We start from the raw sequence: 27,992 nt of genomic DNA on the forward strand, positions 1-27,992 counted from the left end.
TGGTGACTCAGCTTGTGTTAAGCTGTAAGTGGCTGCAATGCTGTCACGGGGCGTTTCGGGCCGGACTGGGAGGAGACACTGCAAAATCATGCTCTGATATCCCATTTTTGTTTCTGTGTCCTCTTCTCTCGATTCAGTTTCCAAAAGTGTATTCAGGAGTCCTCTGAGAGGAGTTATTTGTGGTTTTCTCTTATTTTGTTCTTTTCCTTATCTTCTGGTATAGGTTAATCTGAGAAAATGGCTGCATAAGCACCTGCTGAGGAAATGCGTTGTTCTCTTAAGTTTGTCACTAGATAGCCAATTTCTGCAGTTAGCTTAAAACATGCTTTCCATCGGAAACACCAGCCAGCAGTGACATGAGATGCGGGTTCCCAGCTCCCAGGAGCGGTGCAGACTTGTACGTTCGTGTGTTTGGTGTTACTCTTCTGGAGCTCAAAGCAAGCCTCTCTTTGTGGAGTGAGATGCAGAATCTGTTTTTCATCTGAGTTTGCTTGAGTGATTTGAGACTGACAGATGATTATTTTGATTCATGTGACAGAAACCCTCTGGATTTCCTGAGCAGATGCTGTTGAATCTTCACTTCCTTGAGGGGGTGAGGACCCAGTCTGCTGGTCCGTCTGTCCAGGCATCTGTCTCATTAAGTGTTCTGTATTTTGGTTTAAGTGGGTGGATTGTTTTGATCTGAGCTGTAAGAAGAAGTGTGTTCATATCTCAGGCAGACAGCTGTGTGGCATTTGTGTATCTGACTTGTCTGTGTTTTTGTGTTTGGAGAAGTGGAATAACACAATAATGGTAACACTTCCACAGCACTTGAAGGCACTTTGTGCTTTGTCGAAATGGAAAAGGTGCGTGACAATTAATCCTGTCCCCAAAACTACTCAGTGTGGGAGTCCTGTTGAAAAGTGGTGGAAGTTAGAATCCTTTTATAATGTTTAAGGGTTATAAGAAACTCCGAGTGTGTAGGAACAAAGTATGTGACTATAGGCAAATCACATTTTTTCCTGAACCTTTTTATTACCAGTGTTATGTTGAAGATTAAAGTGTAGTTCACTGCTTGCACAGCTTGGGGATCTGTTGGTAATTCTATGTAGTGATCTAAATAAATGCTTATAAAACTCTTGAGCTGCTTTACAACCAAGCGGTTAAAGACTTCAAAAAAAAAATTTTTTTTTGATGTGACTTGGACAATATTGCATTGTTGTGTGAAGATCAAAGATGCAGTAGGTCAAATCTCTTAGGTTGAGGATGAAATTTGTGATCATTATCTCTGGAGGCAGATTAAGTCTAAGGTCCCAGTGGAAGAGAATGAAGATGAGCAGATCCCCAGGCCTCCTTCATGAAAGATGGAAACAATTTTCCTTCTTTCTTGGTACAGATTTAATATTTAAAGAGAAAGCTTTTCTCTGAGAACTATTTGAGTTGGTTTATAGCACTTATAGATTGACTGTTATACTACTGCTATCAGTACCTTTCCAATTGTTCCTAATTATAAAACCCATGGGTTACTTTAGACCCAAATCAAGCACTTACGTAAGCTCTGTGCCTTAGATTTAATTACTAGATGTTAGTCACATCAGACACACTGATTCATGCAAAGTAGGTAATTGCTAGATTTCAGTGCATTAAAGACATTTATACCTCACTGAGTTTCCACTTACTGTTTTTTTTTTTCTTTGCTATTGAATGTGGGCTTTTTTTTATTGCACCCTTAAAAAGGTGTTGGTGTACAGTTTAGCCCTAGGTGAACTGATGAGAGGCCCAGAAATACCACTGAAAAAGAAAAAAAACCAGAACCCCTAATAAGTGTCATTGTTCATAGCTAATACTGGGTGGCTTGAAAGAAGTGGGAGTAAAATACCACGCAAGCTAGAGTGAATGGCAGCTATATTTATAGCTAGTGAAAAGATGCTGAGGGGAACTAAGTATTTGTTCTTGGAGACATTGACTCAGATGCTGATTTGGGCCTGAATAATTTTGTAACTAAGAGTCAGAACTTTGGAAACTGAATTCCAGTTTCAAACACTTTGTTGCTACATTTGGAATGTGATCTGAAATCAGGGAAAGACTTTGTTTCTTTTCTTTTTGAAGATGTAAACGTTACACATAAAGTACAGTGAAATACTGCGTCTGTGGCATTCCTGCCCAAATTGTTTACAGTGGAACTAGAGAAGACATGAAACTGAGGTATGAGCTTGCACAGAAAGGGAAGAGACTGAACCATAGGTACGCACAACTTACGTGCTGGGTTTGCACAGAACGCTCGTGACTGAACGACTACTCTTTTTTTTTTTTTTTTTTTTTTTTTCCCCCTCCTCCTTTCTGCCATTGGGATTGGGTTTGGCAATTTGGAGGCAGCATTAGAATAAGAAATCCTGATCCGCAACTGTGCCTTTACATGCATTTTGCTAAACTAGTGTCGTGGTTCTCTACCTTGACAGTAATGTGAACTTGTGTGTATGTGCACTACAGCTGGAATTAGACCCTGAGAGTGAGATGCTGCTCTGCCGGTGATTTCTTTGTCTGTCCCTTAAACCTACCTTATAGCCTTAAGTAGAGCATTTGAAAAAATCTTTAAAGACAGGCAGATAGGACAGAATAGAAATATTTCAGAATAACACTATTCCTTCTCACAGACGCATACATCTTCCCCATGTCCTCTTTCCCTCCTATCTTTATAGGCAAGTCTAAAATTAGCACCAGTTAATATTTTAACATGAGGCTTGTTCTTGCATCTAGGAACTGATTGCTCTGAGGAGCCCTTGATTTGTAAATTTGGCAGACTGGGAAAAATAGGAGATGGGGACATTCTTGGAAGGTTTGGATAATGAATCAAAGTGACTTTCCAAAGATGAATTTGCCGGTCTGTAGCAGATACTGAAGTGGAGGCTGGAGTCCTGATTCTCTCTATCCTTTGTTTTACTATTGCTCTCTTGTGTTACAGTGTATTTTATATCTTTTGGTTCTCTTTTACGTGGCCAGAACTATGAAGGAAGCAACTTTCCCCTCTAATGCCTTTAGTTTAATCCCTCCTCTCTTTTAGTTTACATCTGATATCCTTTTTTGTTTTTCTCTCCTTCCATTTGTTGAAATGCAAGATGCTTGGTGAGGGAAATGTATAATCAGGCCTATTGTTTGGGCTCTGTAGAATGCAATTTGGGGGCAGAAAAGAAGTAGTGGTTTTAACTGCTTAAAATATAGTGAGGGAGAAGATAAAATCTGGAACTGAATTTTTCCTGGTGTAGTTCCCTGGGAATTCCCTGGGATTAATTTGTTCCTCAGCAAATGTTAAATGTCAAGTCCTGTAGCCTTCCCTAACAAACCTCTGTACCTGGCCGGGTCCTTCAGTTGTTACTTAGAATGTCTGCCCAGGAAGAGGATGTTTTTTGCCTTGAGAGATTTTTCTCAAAATAACCTCCAGGCCAGAAAGAAAAACAAAGATCCTGGCTCAAGCCCTCGTACGCTCAGCTGGTTGCATCTCCGTTGCCAGTTCAGCCCCTGATCTGCTAGCACCTGCTCATAACCTTTTCTCCTTTGTAAGTGCATGTGATATAACCTCAGAACATCTTGTACTCTGAGCAAGACCCATAGGAAAGGCCTCAGTTTCTGTATGAGCTCTACAACTGCTGGTATCAACCTCAGATGAGCAACTGGAATGTGGGAAGAGAAGCTGCCTCATTTGGGCAAGAAAATCTTCTAAGCTCCTGAAAATAGGCTAGTGTAGAGCAGTGGGCGGGACGGGATTGGGTAATACGGATGTCCAGCTCCTGGAGAAAGCTGTTCTTAAGCTGAAGATGGGTGAAATCTTCAGCTTGCCTTAAGTTTATGCTGCATCCCTAGCTCAGATCTAATCTATTCTGTGGCGTATCAGGGTAACCCTGTTGTCACTGCGCGGTGACGAAGCACTCCGCTCCCTTGGCCCTCCAAGTACGTGATAGCTGTTTGTGGCTTGTAACACAGGAAAGTTTTGATAAATGGCTGTGGACTCTACAGTGTTTGGCAACCCGTAGCTTAGTGCTTTGTCTGAGAAAGTCAAGTAATTTTACAGGCATTTGTGCTATTGTCCCATGAACTGATTGACAGATTTCTTAGAGGGAGCTTTTGTGGATGGCTCATGAAATGATAGGCTCTTTACAGGGGAGAAAAATGCTTTGCAAGGTGTGGAAGTGTCTTGCAACATTTAATGGTAGCTGAGGGTTTTGAACATTGGCCAGGTTGGGTTAATAGTAATTCTTGTGTCAGCATCTTGAACAGTATTTCATTTTAAAAGTCAACTCTTTGATGTTGACTGTCTATTTTAAGCTAGTCTATTACATGGCCTGCAGCCTTTTAGCCACTAGAGAGCAGCAGGGTTCCATTGGTGAAGGATCTCTTAACAGCCACGTTGCTTTACCGCTGTGCTCCGTCTTAAGAGAGCCTGTTGGGCTACGGACTTGACAAGGCAAGTGTAGGATCCTAGGGTAAGTGTAAAACACTGCTTCTTTCTTCAGGGACTTGTGACCCATCCAACAAACCTCGGGGTCGATAAGTGATCGGTTATGGATGTTCTGCTCACAGTCGCAGTTCAGATGGTAGGCTTGTAACGTGAATTTAAGATGCTCTTTTTCTGTTGTTTTTATTCAGTTAGGTGGCAAATAAAAGCCACACTTACAGATGAAGGAAGTGGGTAGCCCCTTTACCAAGTACCTGGTATCTTTGTGTACTGTTACGTATGGGTAGGTTTTATTTCTTAGCCTCTTACTCTTTTCATGTAGACACTATTGCATGTGATACGGTATTATTGCATGTATCTTGGCCTTAGTATAAGGAGGACGTTGAACATAAATTCATGTCCTTCCGTTCCATGGAACTTGCCCACGACTGAAGATTACGGTAAGCATCTGGCATTGGATGTGAAATTTGGTAAGAGCTGTAAAGATAGTGGAAACCAACAACAAGGGGTATTATTGAAGTAGTCAGCCTTAACTTTAATTGGAGAGTATTTTTCTGTAATGCAGAATTTCAAATACAGTTCAAACAAGGGGCAGGAGAGAAATGGACATAACATAGAACAATACAGCTGGAGATGTTAACTGAGAATTATGGCTTAGCAAATAGTGCAACACCCTCCCCACCCCCCCCCCAAGTTAAAGGAAAAACAGTAGGATTGCAATACTTACAAATTACTCATTTTCAGGAAAATACTTGCCAAAACAGGTGTTCCGGTTCATAAGTAGCTGGATTCCCATGAATGCTTAACACTCTGATCAGGAAAGAGAAATAATAAATTATTTCTTTTCCTATTCACTGCCTTTGAATGAGTGCTCGAATTGCACTGCAGTTGCTCTTGTTGAAGGTAGGTTGTGTAATTTTCAGTTCTGTTAGCTCAGAGGAACTATTCTGGTCTTCCAGAGTGTATGTTTGCGGTCATCTTTGAAGATCTGTGATGTACATACTTTCTTAAATGAAACTTCTACAGTCCCATCACATCAGGCAGCTATCTTTATTTCTGTTTTATCTGCATGGGAATTGAGACAGTGTGAAATGGCTCTCTCAAGGGCAAATGAGAAAAGTAGGATTGGATCCTGGGTATCAGGAACCCTGATATCCTAGTAGCAAACCTAACTAGTGCATGCCTCATCTCCCTGGCATTCAGGAGAAATAAACCCTTTTGAGATATATCCCCTTGCCCAAGACTGTTACACTGGTTGCAATCCTAGGGCATGTTAAGAGGCTGTTTACGGTATATGCAATGTGATGTGTGGTGCAAGCTGTTCGCTCTGTGTTCACAGATAAAACCTCATAATGGAGCCTACTTGCTGAGTAAAATCTCAGTATGGAAGAGTAGGCATTATAATTGTCCAACATTACTTAAGATCCCAAACAGCTAAAGAAATGTCAGCTGTCTGCTACTTTTGCTACTTTTATGCGGAAAAGACAAACAAAAGTAAGAGAACACTGGGTTCGGTGCGTTATGGTCGCTGCTGGTGCCCTTAGCCCTGGGCACAGATAAAATAGATAGAGCACAGTCTAGGCATTGTTAGTACAAGCTTTCTCCCAAAGTGCTCGACTCTGACCTTGACTGGGTGCCTCTGTGGCCCTCGCTTTGCCTGAGAGTCACTTGAGTGTAACTTGGTGATAATTTGGAGGGAAGGTATGGGAAATGGATTTTTGACAACTGGGATACAACCCGATGGTTCTAGGCTTTTCATAAAAGATGACTGTCATGGACTGATGATAGCGAGCAGTTCTTCGAAATTAGGTCAGCAAGAGACTGCGTGGCACTACCAGTTCAGTGTGCATTTGTATACATAGTTACATGTGGGTTATTTCTAACCTCAATTAGCAGTATAACTTACTCTTTTACAGCTTGGGCATCACTACTGGCCTTGGCAAATGAAAATGTAGCAGCAAAAAATTCTTTCTGGGAAGACATGACTATAGGAGGAAGGTATCTGTCATGTCTGGTCAATGTGTGTAACAACTGTTTCCAAGATGTTACTTGGCACCTGCTGTATTTCTGTGTGTATTGCACAGGCATGCATTGCTGGTTTCATGTTTGCCACATGCATGCTCAGGTATGCATTTCTGCCTGGGCATTTGCATTCTGTGTATACGTGATAAATGTGGCATCTGCTTTGTGACAGATGCATTGCAGATGAGTGCTTTGTGATTTACATATATAAAATTTTTCCATACCCATCTGCTGTAAATATTCTCTACCTGCTGATGTGAGTACTCTCTACCTACGTGTTACATGTATGGTGTTATAATTTTGTTAAGTTATGCATACAGGACACCTGGGTATGAGTTGATAGTATGGGCATATTCTATGCATCACATATATGCTTATGGTATGTAATACACATAAATGGACAGATACTCTTAGCTGCATTACATGTTGCATGCTTGTGGAGTGTGTGCTGTGGTGGGGAGGAAAAATGCACTACTTCTTTCATTCCTATAATAGGAAGCGTAGGACTGTATATGTCAATGGCAAAGCCAGCTAGAGGAAATACTTTCTAATTATCCGTGAAAGGGTTCTCCAGTAGCCCCATTCCAAAGGAGATCACAAAGAGAATTGACAGTTCTCCTTAGGCATTTTTCTAATTTAGGAAACGGGCTCCAACAGCCTTTCTGCCGAAGTTGTGGATAATGGAGAGATGATGGGCGGGAATGGTATTTATAAAGCAATTTCTATAGACTTACTATAAAATGAGTTTACCAGTCACAGACAGGAACCATTTCTGTCCTGTTGTTCAATGACTTTTGGGAGCTCGGAGCTAGTGTTAGAGGCTTCTGTTTGGCCTCGTGCAGAACAGAACTCGGGAACTGTTTTTCTTGCAGGCATTGCTTTCCTGAGTATTTTTATAGGGCAGTATAATATCCTACTTCTTGCTCCCCTGTGAGGGAAAAAAAGGGAGGGCAACCAGACAATTGGTTTTTAGGACTGTTTTTTATTGTCCTAAATATAAGACAATGGAAAGAACATTCAGTTTCCAACTCTACTGCTAGTAAAAAAAATAATGAATTGCAAGTTACATTATCATTCACTCTCTTTAGACTCTGTTTTAGCTTCTTATATTTCTGATATTTTCTATACTGGAAAGCCTTGTGGACAGTGTACAAGTCCTGCATTGGGAACCACTGCAGTTAGCAAGGCAGAAATTTTCATTGGAGTCAGGCCATCCTGAAAAGGACAATGAAGTACTTTCTAAAGCGTTTGGGATTTCCTTTGAGCTAAACCAAGGCCTAGGTGGGAAGCAGATTGAGGTAACCTATGCTATAGGAAGTACGCTACCTGGATTGCTGGGCATCAAGATTCAAGTCTCTGTGTTCTCTTCTCTTTTGGACCTATCGCTGCCTGTGTAACTCTTTAGTTGTGTATTCCTTGAATGGGAAGGAAAATGAAAGGGAGGACAGAAGACTGACCTTGTGAGAATCTTGATTGCTGGGTTATTGGGTATTCTGTGATCCAACAGCTTGCTGCTGCTTCTTGAACTTTGAAAGTTTTTAGTCTCATCCAGGTGCAGAATGAAAGCCAATACCAAAACCTTGCTGCTTACCCTTTAGCTGCCCTATTTCTTGTGAATGCCGACATCTGTTGTCTTTTCGACTAGTAATGCCTTCAATTTTGAGGTCTGTAAGTGTAGTGATTGCCCTATTAGAAGGTAACTGTTCTCTGTGGAAATTTCTTCAAGCTTTCATCCAAATACTGTGTGTTTGTCCAGAGCTCTCTGCTGGGTGCTGACTTTTAACTGTCAAAGGAAAGGGACTGTTAAACGTATTTGCCCCAAACCACAAATGGCAATAATTCCAAGAGTCTGCTTTTTAAGAAATGAGGTGCTGCTTGGACTTCAGATGCTTGTCCAACTTACGGTGGCCAAAACAGAAAGGGGGAAAGAGTTAAGTTTGTACTGAAATGGTTTAATTCAAGTATCGCAATGAAGCAAATCTTCCCCCCTCTTCCCCCCCCCCTTCTTGGAGGGTTGATGTTAACATTGCAATATCCAGGTGAATATGCATGTGGAAACCTGGGAGAACTCTATTCCACGGTGAGCGAGGCAATGTGCTACTTAGCTGTACATACCTTTGCTCCTTTTTGCTTTCAGCTGGTGGAATGCAGCTTCTCTTGCTTGTGTTTGTGGCTATTATGTATTGATTGGGTACGTAACAAAAGACTGAGGCTTCGTGACTGCTATGCTGAACACCTGACAGGGTGTGTGTTTTGGAATCCACATCTTTGCTGCTTGCATGTGGCTTGGCTTAAAGGGAAGTAAGGGCTTTTTTATATCAAAATTTGTTCTTTGGGTTAAGGAAGTTCGGGTATGTTCAGATTTCTTTTTCTTTTTAATGAGAACCATGAAAGCTGGTAACATCTGTATAGCCAGAGCATGGGTTGTGTCTTCTCAGTTACTGTAAGGAGTTTTTCAGTATGTCTTGGGTCCTTGAACTGGTGTGTACTTTCCTTTGTGTGCGAGTCTGGGTGAAATGCAACAAACCTGACTGACCTGAGCTAGTGAAGCAGGTATTCTAGCTGAATAGGAAAGAATGTACTGTTCAGAGACCTCTTGTGCTTGCAAGCTGGTTCTGCTGTGATTAATTGTGTGCTGTGAGCCGTGACCCATTAGCACAATGCTGTACAGGTAGAAGAAATTCAGGGGAGTTGGAGGGAGTCCCCTTCCTTCATATACAATGTATATAGTACTTATCATTAAAAAAAAAAAAAAAATGCAAGCTCCTAAGGAAATTCCTTCTAACGGGTAGCTTTACAGTGTGAGGGCAGAACTTGCTGTGCCCTAGATCCAGGCCACTGGAATTATGGGAAGAAATGGATCTCTCTTCTCTTCGCACTACATATGAGAGAGCTCTTGAGCACTCTAAGCAGGCTGTGCTGAACGATAAGTCACTTGATTTCTAAATTGTCAAGAAAAAATTTGAAATTGAGGAAAAAGGGCCCGGAATCTTGACTTTGTTGTCATCTTTTGATGAATTCTTATGGAAAAGTCATGACGCTACTGACTACTTCTTTTTGCTTGCTGATATTTGGCTCAACTGTCCCCTTCCTTTTGGTGGAAAAGCACCATCTGAAGAAATTAACTGTAAAAGAAATGCCCTGAGATTTACAAATGAGCACTCAGAGTTGAGGAATGTGCTGTTCTGTTTGAATCATGAGTGACAGTAACTAGAGTTTTGGATGGTGGCTGAAGAATTGGGGGTTTGCTGCAGTATATGAAGCCAAGATTTGATTGGATTGAATTACGCATGATAAACTGAACTCTGCAAATAAAAATTCACAGGTTGAAGTCTTTCATAGTTATTGCTGACATAAGAATTACTCAAAGGCAGGATACAAATAGACGCAGGCTCTTTTTAGATGATGTTAACTGGAGGAAGATACTAACCTCTACGCAGAAAGCCCTGTTGGAATTGGGCTTCTTTCAGCCTCTGCAAGCATTGTTAAAATGGCCAGCAAGTGGTACATTAAGCAATGCAGCACGTGTGCGACATGTTTTGTGTGTTTGGTTCTGTTACAAATTGGGTGGAATGCGATGAACCTCATGGCAACTCATTTCTGGCCCATGATTTTACTCCGTTTTACCACTGCCGTAGAGGTGAGTTGCTGTCGACACACAATGTGGTTCCAGTCGGAGTCGAGAGTTACTGCTTGTAGTATTCATATCGTATGCATTCAGTTCACCTATATGCCGTGCTTGGCACCAAGTATAAGTACGCGTATACCTGCCTTTTAAATCTGAGGTCAGTGGTTTTCTGACTTTGAACAGAGCTGACAGCTGGATTTTGGTTTCACATTAGGTATGCTAACAGTGGGTGTCAGAGAGAGAGAGCGTCATGAGACAAAGTCCTGTCACGGGGTAAATGTTGGTTATTTCCAAGTCACTGGTGGGAAATAAGCCAGGAGGCAGTGACAATGGGGTAATATTTCTTTCCGATAGCGGTGTGTATTATCCCAAATGGGACTTTATTACTTTTTTTCCTCACTATGACCAATATAGCAGGCAGGTATTACCTTCCTGTCCCATTACTGACCTGCTCAGTTCTTACTGACTTAAATGACAGACATGTTAAACTCTCAGGCCAGAGGCCAGTCCAGTTTGTGTAACTCATCCTGCAAGCTGATTCCCACTGAGTGGGGACTTGTTTGAAAGCACTTCTATTCTGGGTTGAACTGTAATGAAAACTGTTCTGTTCTTTGGCTAGCGGGCATGGAAGGCACATGCCAGGTCCTTTGGAGGTGTTTTTTTTTTTGTTTGTTTGTTTGTTTGTTTTTTTAAAGGCATTTCTTTGCAGCATGACTTTGGGAGACAAAGGAAGAGGAGTTGAAACTGTGTTTAACAAAAGCAGTGAAAATCTGCTGTTGTCATGAGACAGTGCAAGATTCCTTTCTGCACTGGGCCACTTGTGAAAGGGATCTTAAAGTCCTGAGTAAATGTTGTATGGAGTAGCGGAGAACTGGGGAATGCAAGGGCTACAGCAGTGCCTCCATCTTGCTTTGTACCATGCTGAGAAATTCAACCCGTTACTGGTATTTCTCACCCTGCAGCCTGTGAAATTTGTGGCATCTGTCTTGTAACATAGTCTCTGGGTTTCAGAGAACAACAAATGCAGGTGTCTGGTATCCCCGATCCAAAATAAAATTGACTGTGTATGTTCAGTTGGGGCAACTGTCGGTTGGTACTGGGTGATTTAAAACAACAGACTTGTAGGACACTAAAGTCAATTAAGAATGGCTAGCCTAGAACAAGAGAATTATTATTTACTGGTGAGATTTCATGGAGGTTTCTCTTCTCTCTTCTTCCTTTCCACGTTAAAGATCAGATCTTCTATCTTCCTCATGAAGCGAAGGAGTATTATCATGTTTTGTGAATGAAGATGCTTGAATGGCAAAGCATAAAGGATGTCTTGCAAGTGACCCTGGAAGTCTGTTGCATAGTTGCAAATAGAACTCTGATCTCCTGAATCGCAGTCCTTCCATATATCCACAAGATGTCAAATCGTAATATTCCTCTTTCTAATTTAACATATAAAGGCCAGAACTGGACTTCAGAACTTGCTAAGGAAATGTTCCACAGTTCCAAATATAACGTGACCATTCTTGCAGAGAAATGTCGGAATGCCAAAGTGAATGTAGATCAGTGTGTGTTTTTCTTTTAGAGTCACAGAAATACTGTAGAATTTTCATAATAGAAAGAAAAACTTTGCAAGCTTTGGAATTTGAGAGTCAGAATTTTGTGCTGGCAGGGCTTGCTTTGCTGTAGGCATGGCAGGTTTCTTGTGCAGAAGATGCCATTTTCAGCTTGTACATGAAAGGGAAAAACACTTAACTTAAAATTCTTTGTGAGAAGGGAGGGAGCTGTAGGGAGAAGTGAGTTTGAATGGGAAAATATGCTTTAGAGAATTTTTCCAAGTCTCTATTGGCAGTAAGCTTGGTGCCTGGCCGGAAAGACCTTCTCGCAGCACAGGATGGCCAGATTTGGTGTCTGAATTATTTTTGTTGTTTTTCTGAAAAAGTTAGTTAATCTCTGTATTTGAAAAACTGTTTTGGATTGGTATCATCTTTGCTCTGAGTGTTTCTGTACCATCTCTTATTCTGTATTCATTTACCAAGGATGACATGTTGCTGTCTTTTAGACACATGAGGAAACTATTATGGAAAGGACTGTCAAGGAATTTGAATTGACATTGTTGGATGCTCTTCATTCAGGAAAGATTTTCACTTTTTTCCAGGGAATTTTTTTCCCCCCTTCTGCTCTCTTTGCTTTATCTTGTCAGTCGTCTTCTAAGAACCCTGGAAATGCCAAATGAGACTGAGAAAGGTTTAAAGCTAGCCAAAGTATACCTGGTTTTGCTGCTGGCCAAAGGTGAAGTGTTCCAGAGACATTTTTGATCAGACTGTAGTATTGACAGCTCTTTGCTGCTATCATGAGGCTGTCTTAATAGGAGTAGTCATTAAAGAAGGATTTATTGGCATAGAGACTCTCATGGAAGCTGTGAAATCTGTTGTCGTGATTTGCACAGAAATAGTGCCTGACCATGGTTGGTATTTTTTGTTCAACGGGTCAGGAGTTTGAGCTGTCTCTCTTATTGCATAGCTTGTCCTCCCCCCAGAAGCATCAGACAGGTGGCCAGCATCCTCTGTCCAAAATAAAAATGGCCTGAGAATGTTTGAGTGTAAATAAATGTTGCTTACTAACCACCAAAGTACTTAGAATTAAAGGGATAGTCTCCATGTGTGTAAACCCTGTGCTGGATGGGGAGGATTCTCGAGGTACAAGCCGAGAGAATTATTTCAGAGTTCCTTGTCGGCATGCGTCAGGGGGAGCATCCTCCGTCTTCCTGTAGCGAATCCCGGCAGCGTTCAGTGAGGCCGTTTGGAATCCTTTTGATGACGAAGAAACTGCGTTTTGTTGCCACGGCCGTGCTGGTAAAGGCAAGTAAAGGGGCCTTTTTCCCTTCCCAAAGAGAAAAGCAGCGAGTTGCAAATGCTGCTGTTGTCCAGAGCAAGGTGACATGAGTGACTTGCTGATTAATTAATCAGCATCTGTGAAAACTTTGAGGGTCTGTAATGTACACTGTATAGTTTCTTCTTAAAATAAGAAAGCATAAAAAATACAACCTTTTGGGCCTTCTTATTTGCACTTATTTGTACAATTAAGCAGGTAAGTGTCATCTATTTGATAAAAGATTCCAGAGGAGATCAGACTCACTAATACATGCAGCAGAACCTCTTTATAATAGCTTCCGAAGGCTACTCATTTATTTGTTCCAATGCGTTACAAGAGGATTGAAGTTCCTGTAGTGGAAAAAGAAGCTCAGGGAAAAGTGCATCTTCTGTTTATTGTTGTGTGTTTTTGTAGAAATTAAGCAGAGCCACCCCCTTCCCCTTCAGTTGCATATATTTGCTCTTGGTTAAAGTTTAGGAACGGTATTATGGGGTTTTGATTTCTAGACATTCTAGGAGGAAGTTGAAAATGAATTTTCTGTGAGTTAACAGGTGCCCCAACAGTATTATGTGCAGGTGGCTTCTGAATGAGGTGATGTGAGAGAAATCATGGCCAGTGGGTGGCTGAATAACTCAACTGCAAATTCAGGTTTCTCTGTATTGCAGAGGAGGAAAAAAGCTATCGGCCCCTGAGAGGAGCGAAGAATGCATAGCTACTTATGCAGGTCTTCAAATAATAAATCTTGGATTCCTCTGTCTATTCTGTTAGATTTTTGTTTCTCGGAATTGATTTAACTAGTTGTGGTTTGGTTTTTTTTGTTTGTTTGTTTTTACTTTCTTTTTGAGCCAAGTGGATGTTTGGGGAAGGCATTCTGAGGGCATGTGTGCCTGGTGGATAGATACCAAGGTGACAGGAGCTCCAGAAACTAATTTGAAGTTTTGTTCCACCTATAAACTTACAGGAGGAGCAATGAGTGAAAAGGACAGCACAACAAAGTAGGATCTAGCAATTGTGGATTGGGAAAAATAAATAAAAACTTCTGGCTCTTCCCTCTTGTTCCTGTTGTTACAGATGTTCCTTTTCCTTTGATATGTTTAGCCTTGTATGTCCTAGATTCCGAAGTTTTTGATGTTCAAATTTCTTGTCAAGTTCATTTCGAAACAAAATTTTGAGGGAGACTAAACAATAACTTATTTTGGTCAACAGAAGTATTTATTTCTGAAAAGTGATGTTTTAAGCTAGTATTTCCAAAGATTCAGTTTATTGAACAACGAAAACGAAAATTGTGAGGTGGACTGAGAAGGTCCTTTCTGACAGCACACTTAACATTACTCAGCTGTATTCCAGGTCGCTCCCTTAGAGAAGCTAAGTTCTGTGCCCTTTTTTTCCCTGAAAATGCAGTTTAACCCAGCTTCCTCTAGAAGCATTCTGTAAAACCTTGGTGGGAGTCACTTCCATGCTGTTCATTCTCCTGATCTGCTCTTATTACCGGCACATTACAGGGCCGGTCCTCAGACTGCTGTTCCTCCCAATGCTTGAGCCTTGGTAGAGCCTTGTTTGCTTATTCAGTGCCTGTGAATCTTCTGTGTAGTACGTGGTTTTCCTCCTGGTCTAAAATCTGTCTTCTGTGTGTGATGTCTTTATGTGATGTCTTTGTTGATTCCTGAACCTGAGACCATCTGTCATCCAGTGTGTCATTTTGGAAGCAGCCTTGCACTCCGAGAACTTGTATAAGCTTTTCCTCATGTGAACCTCAACTAAAAACCAGCTAGTCTCTGCTTTTGTGCCACCTGCTGCTACTGCTTTTTAGGTATCTGTCAATCTCTCTCCTTCTGTGGTTGCTCTTTGTGCAGTCAAGGCAGACAAAAGTTCTTAGCCTTGAGAGAAGGCTGAAAGTCCAGGTTTGCGTGCTCCCTCCCTGCAGGAGGTTGCCTGTGGGAGCAAGAAGGTGGGACCGGGGAAAGCCTGTCCAATCGGCTTCTACAGAAAGTTGTTATCCCTTCTTACCCTTTTTTCATTAGGTTGATTTGCAGCAGCTGCATATTCTGTAATATAAACCCTGTCTCTCGGGATTAAGTGTGCAGTTGTGCTTGGAGCAGCTGCCTGTGTATGTCTTATCTGCTACAGAAAAAGAACACATTGCTCCTCCTCCTCTTTCTCCTGTTTTTATGTAGTACTGTTGCTTCCCTCCTCTTTCTCTTTTTCTCTGACCTCCTCACAGCTCCACACTGCTCCGTACTTGCTTCAGCTCCCTACTTACTTCATCTCTCCAGAAGACCCACAGCTGAGTTTGTGCAGCACAGCCCAGGAGAGTGTTTCACTGAGCCAGCATGAGGCAACGAGGACAGAAGGCAAAGGAAAACAAACACAGCTGAAAGTCACCAGCAACCCTTGTCGTGATGCTGAACATACTGATTTGAGAGACACCAGGCAGGGAAGGGAACTTGTTTTGCACGGAGAGGGGAAGGACAAAAGAAACTTGAAACTGGCTAACTGGCTTCCCTTGTGGTGTGTCTGTGTCGTCCTCCTCCTTCTCCTCCCCCCGCCCCCCCCCCTCGTTAAATGAAAGCACCTGAGGAACATGAGATTTCCTGCTTGAGAGGGAGGGGGAGTACTGAACTGGATGAGGGAGGAGAAAGGCGAGTTGTGCTTTTGTGGTGTGGTTTAAGCTGAGATCAGAGGGCTAGTGTGCGTGGGGGTGGGAGCAGAAGGAGAAAGGGCATCTGATGCCAGCTGCCAACATGACAGAAACCCTGCAGCTCCCGGCACTGCAAGTCCCTGAGCAGCAGGTGGTGGAGGGTGGCCGCGCCTGGTCCAGTTCATCCACCCCCACCCTGCGCAGGAAGCGCTTCAAGATGAGACGGATGAAGAATGTGCAGGAGCAGAGCCTGGAGCCTGGCAGGTATCAGGATTTCCCTTCCTCCAGCAAGGAATTCCTGCAGCTCCCATCCATTGAGATCACCCCGTCCAGTGATGAGGATACTCCGTGGTCCAACTGCTCCACACCCAGCGCTTCCCCGCGGCGCAAGCGCTTCCTGCTCCGCAAGTGGCTCCGTGTGAGAGAGAAGAAGGAGTACAGTGAGAGCAGGTATGTCTTTGGCTACTCTCCCTTCTCTACTTCTCAAAAGAGCCTATCCTAGAACAGGGGTAGGGCCTGCTGTTCAACTAGAGATTGTGTCCTGCTTCACCTTAGGGCCTTGTCCTCACCTAGTGGCTGGAATGGGTAAAATAGTTGATTGGACTCTGCTGATGCTAGACCAAATGGCCTAATGCTTATGCACAAACAATAGACATTTCGGAAATGGCACACTGCTGGGATCTGTCTGTGTTTCTGGTCCTCTGCATAGCTTTTCAGACTTATTCAGTGCCACTGAAAAGAGGTTGTTTTGGAGTGAGGGAAACCGAATCCTACTCTGCCCTTAACAGACAGGCGATCAGAAGACCAGCTTCATCAAGGGCCTGAATTCTGCGGACACCTGAGAGAGAAGGTGACCTCTCTACTGGAATTGGCAGGACAGGGAATGATGATGCTAAGTCTTTGTGTTTTTGTGGTGTTTATACATAACCACTGAGACGCTGTCTGAAGACTCTTGTTCACTTGCTGAAATTAAAAGAATGTGATGAGAAGAGTGAAAGAGAAACTAGCCTTGTAGCTGGTACACAGATCTGCATGTCAAGATGTCTGGGTTGAATTCTTGGCTGCCTTCCACACTTGAAAAGTTGCTCAGTCTTTTGGCTCAAAGGAAGACGACAGATAATTCAGAAAGACCTCCAAGAGCTTGTCAACGCAGCAAAGTTAATACCCAGTGAGTTACTGTGTGGACATACGAAGAAAAAGCTATACCTTATGTAATTCTGTGCAGATGCAATCGCTGTTTACAAAAGGCAAGGTAATTTATTCCACTTTTAATGGGAAAGTGGGACAGTCTACCTTGCCTGAAGGTCCAGAAATATATCAGGCATTTGAAAGATTTATCTGTGGGAAATTAGTGCATTATAAATTCATATCTTAGCTTAGTGTGGGCTACCTCTTTTCTTTAGTTGCCTTGCAGTGCCCATGCAGCCTGACGTGTGGGTTTAAGCCTGAATGTATCTTTGCTTGCATCAAAGAAAGGACAAACTTGAAGAAATTTCTTGGTGTTTCTGCACCCAGTTTGCTAGGTTGTCTTACTGACTGTTGTGTTGCTAGAGTCATGGGAGAAGAGAGAGCTTTTACTTCTGCAAGTATTGGCTCTAGTTTTGTGATAAGTCCTCTCCTATGAGTTCCCTTTTGCAAGGTCAAGCCGTCACTTTTTTTAAGTTTCAAGGAAGTTTCATCGATAAATGCATGCACCGAGGACTAGATAGAATCGCTCTTTTTGGAAAGTTGTCATGGTTGAAAAGCCTCTCTTGGCTGAGGACTGGTACTGATTTTCACCTAGCTGTGGCAATTTCAGTAATAATTTAGGCTATAGCGGAAAAAACATAAGGATAATGTATGGGACATTATGTTCATGTTAGTGTGAGAATCACAAAATTCAGGTCTGAAGTTGAACAGAGATGACTGCTTTTCCACCGAAGAATTTTAATTTGGGTTTATTGCTTGGGAGTATTTGAGACAGAGGCAAAGTCAGGCTTCTTTCTGTGCAAATGTGAGAGAAAACTCTGTACGTGCCTGTACACATGATACTTGCATGGCTGTGCTGACAGCTTTCTGCTTATTCATCTTCCTAAAGACATTTCTGACTTAACCTCGGTTATGTTTTCAGAGTGGTGACTGGAAAAAGCTAAAGCAGCTGACAGATTAGGTAGCATTAGCATACCAAAGTCAGCATGGCATCTCCTTTCTTCATATGTAGCAGGCTCTAAACCTGTGCCTTCTGCAATGGAAAATGTATCAGGTTTTCAAATGATGTTTTTCCCTTTCCAGTCCAGAGGAGAAAAGTGTTCTTTGCCACTTTGTGCAGAGCCTCTGGGCTTGGAGGATGCGAGAATCATCACTGGGCTTCTGAAGCTCCGCAGGAGTAGAAAAAGAAACGACATGGAGGACAGTCTTTGGGGGAGTTTGTCACAGCAGGAGAGCTGAACCCCAAAGGATTCTGTGGCATTAATCTGGAAGAGACATAGCAGCTGGTGCCACGAGGTAGACCTCATTGCATCACAAGGCCGTTGCATGTGAAACTCTTTAAAAGAGCAGAGGCAGGAAGCTGCCTTACTGCAAAGCTGATGGATATTGTCTGTCTGCCTTCCTCTACTTCAGACTTAGTCTTCTAGAGCACTAGCTAGCACCTCATCATGTGGCCCAATATCTACGTGTTTGCATGTCAGAGGCTTCCCAGCAAAGGTGGTAGTTAGGAGCACACTGTGCACCAGCTGGTTTATTCCAGCAATGTGCGTGTTGCTCGCGTGCCTCTGAGCGAGAACGATTGCTCCACAACTGTTAGCATACAGTAAGCGCATCCATGTGGATGAATAAATAAATACTGTTTGGACTCAAAAGGCTGGCTCTAACGCTCCAGATGTGATGAAGGCTGGCTGGCTTTTTTTATCTGGAGACTCCAGCCTACAAAATGTTCTATGTTGTTAGTTTTTAACAACCTGGATAATCCTAATGTTGTTTACATACTGGCTTCCTAAAAGCTGTTGGCTGGTAGCCTGAGCGTAAGAGAGAGCAGGTTGGAGAGGTGGCAGGTTAAGAGCCTTGCTTGTGTAAGGCACTGAGTTGGGTTCCAAGTAGAACGGTAGAAAGATGCAAATGTTCTGGGGTTTGGATTTCTCCTGCAACTTGTGCTTGAACAGAAGTAGTACAATTCAGCCTTAGGTCTGGAGCCCAGGGAGCCTATGCAGATAATAAATAGAATGATTTTGTAGAGGATGCAACTTTCCTCCTGCCTGTTGTTCCCATCCGTCATTTGTTACCCAAGCAATGAGAAGGTATTTACCTGCATACAGGTCACTGAAGTAGGAACCCTGTGATAAGTACACAGTATTTTTAAAGCAGGATAATGAGCCTTAACTCACAGGCTGCCAGGTGCAATCTGTTCATTAGATGTGCAGCAAAATGCTAACATTCATTATTAATGTGGGGAATGTGAGAGCATCTGCTTTATTTATTACTTAAAGCCACATGTCCTAACCATCTCTGGAATCGCATGTGATTCTTAAGGTGTAAGGTGAGAACTACTGACGCATTAGGTCACTTGGATTTAACGGACTGCTCTCCTCTTAGCCTAAAATGAGTGTTGAAATGAAACATTTGTCTTGTCCATCCACCCTTCCATTGATGGAAGCTGGGAGCGAACAGGTGGACGCTGCGCTGTGGTTGTCTGTCTTAAGTTCTTGTGTGAATGCTCTATGACAGTGCGTATGTAATAAATCCGGTGGGGTAAATCTCTTGTTCTTTAACGGTTTCAAGTGCCGCATTCGCACGGCCTACGGCAAAGTTGTGCCGGTGGTAATCTGAATGTTCTTCCCTGTTGTGGGCAGAAATGACCTAGAAAGCTAAGGATGGTAAAAGCTTCAAATCATGCTTTACTCCTCATTATGCCATGCTGAACTTGCTCCCACAGAAACTCCTGCAAGCTATTTTGCCCTGCTGCCTGTAGTCCCTTCCCAGAGCTCCCTTTCCCTTGGGCTTTCCTGACTGTGTGGTTTCTTTCCTGTTACACTTGTCTAAAAGCCAAATGTGTTTTGTCATTCCCAGCATGCAGAATAGTTAATAATTAAACACACAATGTTGGCGCTCCAAAGAATGCAGCGAGTTGTGGCTTTTGTTGATTCAATGTGAAATTGATTGTTTTGCAGCTCTTGACTTTCTGAAAGATGGATGTACCCAGCTCTTGGGGAGAAAGGTCCTCTGCTGGGAAGCTGACTCTGGTTGCAGTGCTAAAGAACAGATTTATATAAAAGAAGGACTCTCCTAAGTACTAAAATGACTCTAATAAAAGTTAAATATGAAGATTATTGAAAGCATTTAATCTCCTTTTACCTAATCTAATAGAGGCGTGTGCTGAGGAGACAGTTCTCTTTAATTGCTTGGCTCTAAACTAATGAGCTTTTACAGATGAGGTATTTACACCTTATCTGCCATTGTGAAACAAATGACATGACAGGAGAATCTTGAGCACCCTACAGTATTGCACTCTGGTTGCTACCATTTGCATTCCAGGGCAGAAAGGTAAAATTTCCATTTTTGGTAAGAAAACAAAGTTTGTCTGTAAGGTTTCTTGGTCACCTTAGTGAGACACATCAGTTGATGTTAGACTGGAATTTGATTTGTTTGGAATTGTACTGAATATGTTAAATACAGAGAGACATTTTGGGTATTTTGAATTTTCTTATACAAATAAATAAAATGAGTCTTAAGTATTTCATGTAGTTTGTAATGCCTTTGTTTTGCTTGCGAAGACTAAGAGATTTGCTCTGAACTGTTTTGGGAGGAGGTTAATGTTTCATTCACCTTTCGTTCCCTTCCACAGGAAGGGAAAATACTGTGGTGTTTTCCAGAGAAAAAGCTTGGGGCGGGGTGGGTATGTGTTTTTTGTTCATTGGCCTAAATAATTGTTGAACGTGAAAAGTCAGAATAAAAGCCACAAGAGTAAGGCTGTAGAACTTCTCGCATCGTGGTAATGCTGTGGAAAGGCAGATAGTGCTTGTGTTCTGACCTCCAAGATAACTACTGGCTTCAGTTAATATCAGTAGTGGTGTTTACAAACCTTGGATACAGTATTATATGAAAGAAACTCATCAAAGCTTGTTCTGCTTGCAATTAAAAGGAGGACTGGAACAAAACGTTGGCCTGTGATGCCTTTCATTTCATGCTGTATAATTCTGAGAATGAATAATTCTGTGAATTTTGTTGCGCTCAGTTTCTGTGGCTTTTAGAAATTTCGATGTTTCCATTTTTGGTCAGAGGAGGGAGGAAGCAGGACTTCTCTCTGTTAGAAATAGAGCAGGCCACTGCGGGAAGTGGCAGATGTGTGTGTACTGGAATTGCCAATGCATTTTTGCTTACTTGGTGTTTGAAGTTCTCGGACTCTCGGTGGTGTGTGAGGAACTGATAGTTCTGTGGAGCTTTCATAATGGAAGAACTGAATGGACTGCATTTGTTTCATGTTCTGCTTGTGGCCGGAGTTGGTTAACTAAGGTTTTGGGAACGACAAACGTCAGACGTGATGGGTTTTGCAGTTTAGGAAGGTGTTTGGACAGACTGCTTTTGTCTCACATATTTAATCACTGTCAAAACTTTCTGAATGCATCCCTCCCAATTTGTCTTTTAAACTATAGTTAATAACTTAATTTCTAGAGAAAGTAGAAGCGAATATGAGCCATGCATGAATATCCTATGAACTGACTTTGGAACTTGCATACATAATTGGTATTTAGCAGGTATCCATCCTCTTTTGCATCTTAAAAGCAAAGCTGGGAATGGGTTTCTAGGTAGGCCTCTGTAGTAAATGGTGCGTCCTTTCTGCCTTTTGGGTTGCTCTGCAACGTCCCTAAGCACAAACCTCCCTTGATGTGCTCTCTTTCCTGATCTGAAATGTAGAAATGCATGAATGATGGCTTGGAAAGGAATCTGCTGTTAATGCAGTCTTTTTCCTTTTTGAATCTACAAATTCAAATGAGGTCTCCTTCATGCTGTCAGTAGGAGATGTTTTTTTTTTTTTAATTGCTGCAGGGATAACTCTTATGAAGAGCACTGAAACAATATTTGTTGCGATTGCAGGGTTTTTTGTCATTTCTCGTTTGTGACATGTGCCAAGTGCTTGTGCATCCCAACAGTTTGGTTTTTCTCTGAATATTACTGCTTTTGTGCAGTTAGTTATGGTTTCCTTTTTAAATATTTGCCTTTTGATACTCTGTGTGGTTTAGGGTGACCAGTCACACAACAAAGGAGTACTGTAACTGGCTTGTTTGCAAGCAGCCCAGAACTTGAAATCTGTTTGTCTTGCCTAATAAGCAAGCATTTACTGTGAGACCTCTGTATTTCATGTCTTAAGCAGCATCAAGCCTGTCAATGGCATGTAACAAATCATCATCACCATAGTTGTTCTCTGCTGAGCTGCGTTTTGAATTTCAAGGCTTTGATTATTAATTGTTGAATGTGATATTGATGAAAGCTGTTGCGTTGACAGCTGTGAAGATTGATTTTAAGTTTACTCTTCATTTGCAAAATGGATGCAGCTGTCTCGTGAGTGCTTATACAGGTATATGTTTGTACATGGGCTATGAAGTCAATAATTAACAACAGTTTAAGGCTTGTATACCATGAATTGCAAAAACTTGAAAAGAAGGTAGCTGAGCAAGTGTTACTAGGAATGGGATGTTTTCTCTGTAAACCAGTAGTTGGGTTTAAGGTGCTGAAAAGATCAACTGGCAACTGAGGTATTAATAAAATTAGAGTACTGAGGGCGTGAAGTGTGTGTTTGTGGGTGTTTTCTGAAATTTGTATCAAGATCTGTATGAGCATATACTTACATTTCTATCGAAACAACATAGAGCTTCCTCCAGTGCAAAACGGATTCCTGCTTATTTTTTAGTGTACATAATCTTTCAATAAATGCAGAATTGGTGTTATTTGTTCGTTTGAACAAGGTAGGTGTTGTGTGTATGTATATCATCAGAAAACGTGTTTTTCCATCAGTGAGATTTTTTTTTTTTCTTGGGCTAAATGTGTAAATGGCTCATGCAGCCAGGTTTGCTTTGTGGAGTGAACGGGAGACACTGAAATGGAGGAGCAGTAGACTCTTCGATGATTTAATAGTTAAAAGGCATGGTTAATCTGTATTTAAAACTCCTTCAGCAGTTTCTAATGTAGTAAGTAATGTTCGGAATCTGAACGTTTGCATGAGAGTTGAGAACGACCGGAGGATATAAGACTTTAAGTAATGTCACTTCAGAATTACAAGAGGCACACGGGCAAACTCTCACCTGTGTACCCAAAGATTTCTCTGAATTTGCGTTTAACATTGCTAAAATTCAGAATGAGGTAAGAAGCTTGTTGTTTTGCTGATACTCTGGAGCGTTCTTAAACAGCTTTTGCCCTTTTCTGTAGATGAAAAAAATTGCCGTGTCTGTTTCTGAAAGCTTCCCTCTGTATTACTTTTCTATACAAATCCTATCTTTCTTATGTCCTTAACGTTATCCCCAATATAAAAAATAATAATTCTGTGCCATTTGCAAGGATTCTCTGTAGATTTAAAACAAAAAATTGTCATGTCTATATCTAAAAGCTTTCTCTATTACTTTCTGGACAAATCTTACCTTTGTTATAGCCTTACTCTTGTTATACTGCAGATAATGTAATTCTACACCATTTTAAAGGAAAGCTCTCATCTTGAAATCCGGTCACTTGAAAATGAACTGAAAATTGTAATTTAACAGTTTCCCTGCATTTTAGCTGCCTCGTATATTTTAGGCCGTTTAACCACCTACACGGTGTAATAGCTGAAAGGTCGAAATGATTTTTCTCTTTGCTGCGTGAAAAGCTCACAGACTTTTGTGGGAAGCTTCCATGGCAAACTGCTGTAATGAAACAGAGCGCTTGCAGGACGCTATTGAATGCACAGGCAAATGGGGAAAAACTAACTTCTCCCTCCTGAATTGGTTTTCTTTGATTTCCTGTAGTCTAGAGTGTTAACTGGTGACAAGGGGTCAAGTGTGGCAGTATTGCAATGTGTTGCTGTACCTACATTCTGTTAAATTTTAAAGCTTGATGTGGAGGACTTTATGAAGAAGAAATTTAATGATGGGTGGATGACCGCAGAAGGGTCTAAGGTTCGTCTTGCCTAACTGTCCGAAAGCAAACCTTCTTAGGAGACTTCCAGCAGTCCAGGTGCTGTGAAATACTGGGAATTCCTTTTTGGTAAAATTGGCTATCTCTCTCTTATAATGCAGACTGAAACAGTGAAGTTCTGTAAGAGGTTTTTATTGAGAAAGAAGTAATCTTAAAAGTAGTCTCTGCAATGGGGGGTGCGTGTGTTTTGTGTGTGTTTTTTTTTTTAATCTCAAAAGGATGACAAAGCAGGTTTGCTTTGAATTAGGGAAGTTGTGCTTTGCTTTTGTACTCTATCTGAAATATTCATTGGGCCGTAGGTAAGCCTCAAAATACGGGAAAACCTCTCCCCTTGCATTTTGGGATATAGTGTTTTCACTTAGCTGTTTATAGCTTGAAGTCAACATACAAATTTTAAATCTCTAATTATGCTTTCCATGGTGAGGCACTTAATACAGCAACAATGACTAAATACGTGGGTATGGGAGCACAAAATTGAACCGTCTGTCCCCTTGCTGAGAGACTCCTGTGAAAAGAAGTTGAGCTGCAAGGACTCTGACACTATGCGCTGGGGAAACAAGCAAGCTCCTTAAGGAGTTAAAAATGTTGAGAAAATTGAGGGTTTCTTTGTGTGTGCTCGTTCCTATATCTACATGTATAGATATAGGTGCACGTGTGTGTGTGTATATATGTGTCTATATATATAGAGAGAGAGAGAGAGGGAGAACTTCCAAGCATGTATGTGTAACACATGTTTTAAACCTACTGTTGAAAGCCATGAATATTGCAAACACTGAAATGAGCTTTGCTTTTGTATTCAACTTAAAAGGCTAAATGCTTTATTACCTATTTGAGAATTTTACAAATAACCGTCACCAGCTTCTTTACATTGAAAGCTTCTGCCTGCTCTGCTTTCCACCTTAACAGTGAAGAAAACCACTTTCTCCTGCATGTTGTGGAGAGGCAGCAAAGATAGTGGACAGTGCCAGGTGTGCCTAACGTCTCTAAAATGCTGAGTGGCTCCCAAGTGAGCTATTGTGCCTTTCAGAAAGGCCACATGAAATGAGATGGAGTCCAAAAGACCTTGGAGAACAGCTGGTTGAAATCAAAGTTCATAGTCAACATATTAAGTGAAAACAAGGTTCTTTTTGTTTGTTTTTGTTTTCAGTGGAAAAAATAAACGTCGTATGGCAAAAACTCTGATTTGGAGGGAGAAGAGGGTCCTTTCTCCTCTGCTTTTTAGAACAAAAAGGAAAAATGGTCACATTGGAGAATGTGATATTTTCACCTTAAAACTCTTGAATGCTCTTTCCCCAAAACAGTGAAACTAATTAGAATGGCACTTTTACTTTGGGGGGCAGAGTGCAAGGATTTGGGGGTTTAGCTCCCTGAGAAGTGAATGTGTTTCTTTTTAAGAAGTATTCTGTCATTTCTTGGGAGAATGGACAAGACAAAAAAAAAAAAAACCAAACACCCCCCCCCCCCCGCGCCCCCCGGCTAAACCTCTTCACGTTTTCTTTGTTGCTCTTCTGTGGTGGTAAAAATACTCTTTCTACCCTTTTTACACTGGATGTAATTCATTCAAGTCAATCCATTGGTTACGAATTCAGAGAAGGCTTCTGTAGCAGAGTTTAGATGCCTGAGTAGGTGTAGATAAGAGGAGTTAATGTTTTCTTCATGCAAACACAGAATACCTTCAGGGTATAAGAAAAAGAGATGTGTATTGCTGGGGATTTTGGAGTAATTACCTTGGAGCAGGAGAAAATATTGCTGAAATGGAACTGGGGAATTTTGCAAAGCAGAAGCAAGAGTTTTCAGCCAAGAGGTAGGACCCTCCTTTTAGTGGTAAGGTGATCAATGCCAGGTAAGCCAAAAAAAAAAAAAAAAAAGTGGAGAGTTGACAGAGATCCCAGTAAGAGTGAAGCCAGAGCTTTTTAGCGTGGTTCAGACAAGGGCCCCGTGTCCCAGGTGGGACTGTGCAGTTTGTGCTGAAGCCGTATTGCCATGGCTCCATAGCCGGTGGTACCTGGACTAAGGAAATTTTAATTAAAGCTCAGAAATATCTGCTCTTTGTGTTGCAGTCTGCTATCAGAAGGCAGAGTAACACCTAGTTCGTGCTGAAAAGGAACGCGGAGCTATAGAAATGAGAAGCAGGACCCCTGATATGTCCTTGAAGCAGGTGGAGGCTGTTGGGGGGGGGGGGGGGAAATGAGACTGAGATCATACAGTGGATTTGCAAATATCACCCAAATGCACCCATTTAAAGGAGAACAGTGACATCTTGTGGGCTCAGCATGCAACTCTCCACTAGAAATTCAGTGTTGACTTCTTCCATCCTTAGCCAGAGTTCCTCTAAGCTGCTGCCTTGTCCCACTGCCTAGAAGTGAAACTGTATAAGGGGCGATATATGGAATATGTGAACATACAGCAGTTCAAGGCATACTGAGCTCAGATGAATGTTCCTTCAGCCCTGCAGGAAGGTCTGCTTCTAAGACATTTTGTTGGAGGAAGGGAGAGAAAAGCATAGCGAGATCTAGCAGAACAGGTTAACGTTTGACGCTGGTGCCTCATGGATTGCATAGATCTCACACAGCTGGAGAAATGGCTAGTCTTGTCTAACATCTGTGATCTGTTCAGGTAGCGCGCTTTGCTCTGACCGGATTCCTGTAGGTTATTCTTCCCTCCCATCCCTTTTTCCCTTAGTGGGCATTTTTGTGCTTTTGATTTGTCACAAGAAACAGTTGCTTTCTAATGTGTATGTGGGGTGTTTTTTATTTCAAAAGGTGGTATTCAAATGAGTTTGAATGTTAAACTATGTGAAGCCATTGTGGTATGTTGAAACACAATATATAGGTGCTATGTAAGAGTGTTTCTGTTTTAGTTAAAATTCTTAGAGAAGTGTTACTAAGCAATGTTGAAACAAACCAGTCACACGTGTTGCATGTCCGATAGGATTTTATTTCCTTGTTATTTTTTTGCACCCCAAAATATGAAGTGTGAACCCTGTTTTTTTCTTGTGTAGATTTTAAAGCCAGTGTTTCATAGAGACTTATCCAAATCTAACTTCTGTCTTCCTCTCTCATGTTGCAGCAGTCAGCAGAGCAGCCAGCAAAGCAGCCATGACGATGATTCGTCCCGGTTCTTGAGTCCTCGTGTGTGTGACGACAGGTAAGTCTGTTCGTGGCTAAATTGGGGGAATGCCTGATGCAACTTGGTCAAGTTAGATGGACCAGGGTGATTGAGAGTCCGTCTTATTTTCCCTCTATTTCTCAGAGTTGTTCAGCAAAGGGATGTGCTTCGTTTTAGGCATGATATAACTTGTCTTATCAGTGTTTTAAAAGACGTGTTTTTCTTTTATTTAAAAGTAGAACTTGCAGGATAAGCACATCCAACTCCTGAAGCAGCCTGCGTTTTATGCTCGGAGACGAACTTGTACAGAAAGGGCATATCGTAAAAATATTTTTTGTAAGCAGTCCTCGCTACAGGAAATACTGAAAATACTGGCTATTGCTCTGGGGTCAGCTTTCATTTACGTTTAACTTGTAATGCAAACAGAAGAAGAAATTGCAGTCAAATAAAGAGGAAACCTTGCTATAGCAAGCCTTACAGATTGTATAGCAATTCTAGATTGTAGAGGAAACGTAGGTGACTGTAAGCGCGGTAGTTCAGGCGATGGTGGATGTGTGCTGAATACACATAATACTGCAAGTACAGGTAATGATACCTACAAATAAATAGAGCGTACTCAGCAGACAGTACATCAAACAACTAATGAAATGGGATCCCTGGTAACCTTACCGCCAGTGTTTCGAAATGCATGACGAATTCTTTGCTACATACCAATGTGACAGCAGGGAAGTTGGAGGTACCTGATTTTGCTGCAGCTTCAAGTGTGTGCAGACAGAAAGGCAGCAAACTTTAAATAGTACAGGCATGTATGGAGGATCAGTCCTGTATGCGGCGAAAATTTTCGTGTTGTGCCTTGCGTCCTAGCTACTTGATAGGTGAGAATGAGGTGCTGATAAAAAGGTGGTAAGTGATAGAAAATCAAAAGATGCTGTTTGTGGAAAAGATTTCTGAAAGAAGCAGGCAGAAGGGGATATCTGTCAGTTTAGGGCAGAGGACATTGCTTTATTGTGTAGTAGTTGGCTTGGCCTGGTCTGATGCGGTCTGTCGTCATGGATTCAGGATCAGAATTGTCAAGGGAGGATTTTGCACTGACTGTTTTCCAATCTAAAATGCGACTATTGCTCACTTAGAGCTTTGCAAAAATGTATGTGAGGAAAGGCAGAGGG

At 41.8% G+C, this 27,992-nt stretch overlaps 1 protein-coding gene across 3 annotated transcripts in view; it reads left to right on the plus strand.

Annotated features, from left to right (window-relative positions):
* The window catches only part of GRAMD1B (GRAM domain containing 1B), a 169,763-nt gene that overhangs the window by 52,966 nt on the left and 88,805 nt on the right, over positions 1-27,992 (plus strand). The window contains exons 2-3 of one of the 3 annotated variants that reach the window (XM_064524292.1): positions 15,163-16,029; positions 26,788-26,865. In XM_064524292.1, the coding sequence (XP_064380362.1) occupies positions 15,668-16,029; positions 26,788-26,865 (440 nt within the window). In that variant the 5' untranslated portion in view covers positions 15,163-15,667. Of the gene's footprint in view, positions 1-15,162; positions 16,030-26,787; positions 26,866-27,992 lie in introns of those variants that run through there. The other 2 variants (XM_064524291.1, XM_026099222.2) reach the window with 2 other exon arrangements.

Source organism: Dromaius novaehollandiae, chromosome 21 (assembly GCF_036370855.1).
Source record: "Dromaius novaehollandiae isolate bDroNov1 chromosome 21, bDroNov1.hap1, whole genome shotgun sequence".
Classification (NCBI taxonomy): domain Eukaryota; kingdom Metazoa; phylum Chordata; class Aves; order Casuariiformes; family Dromaiidae; genus Dromaius; species Dromaius novaehollandiae.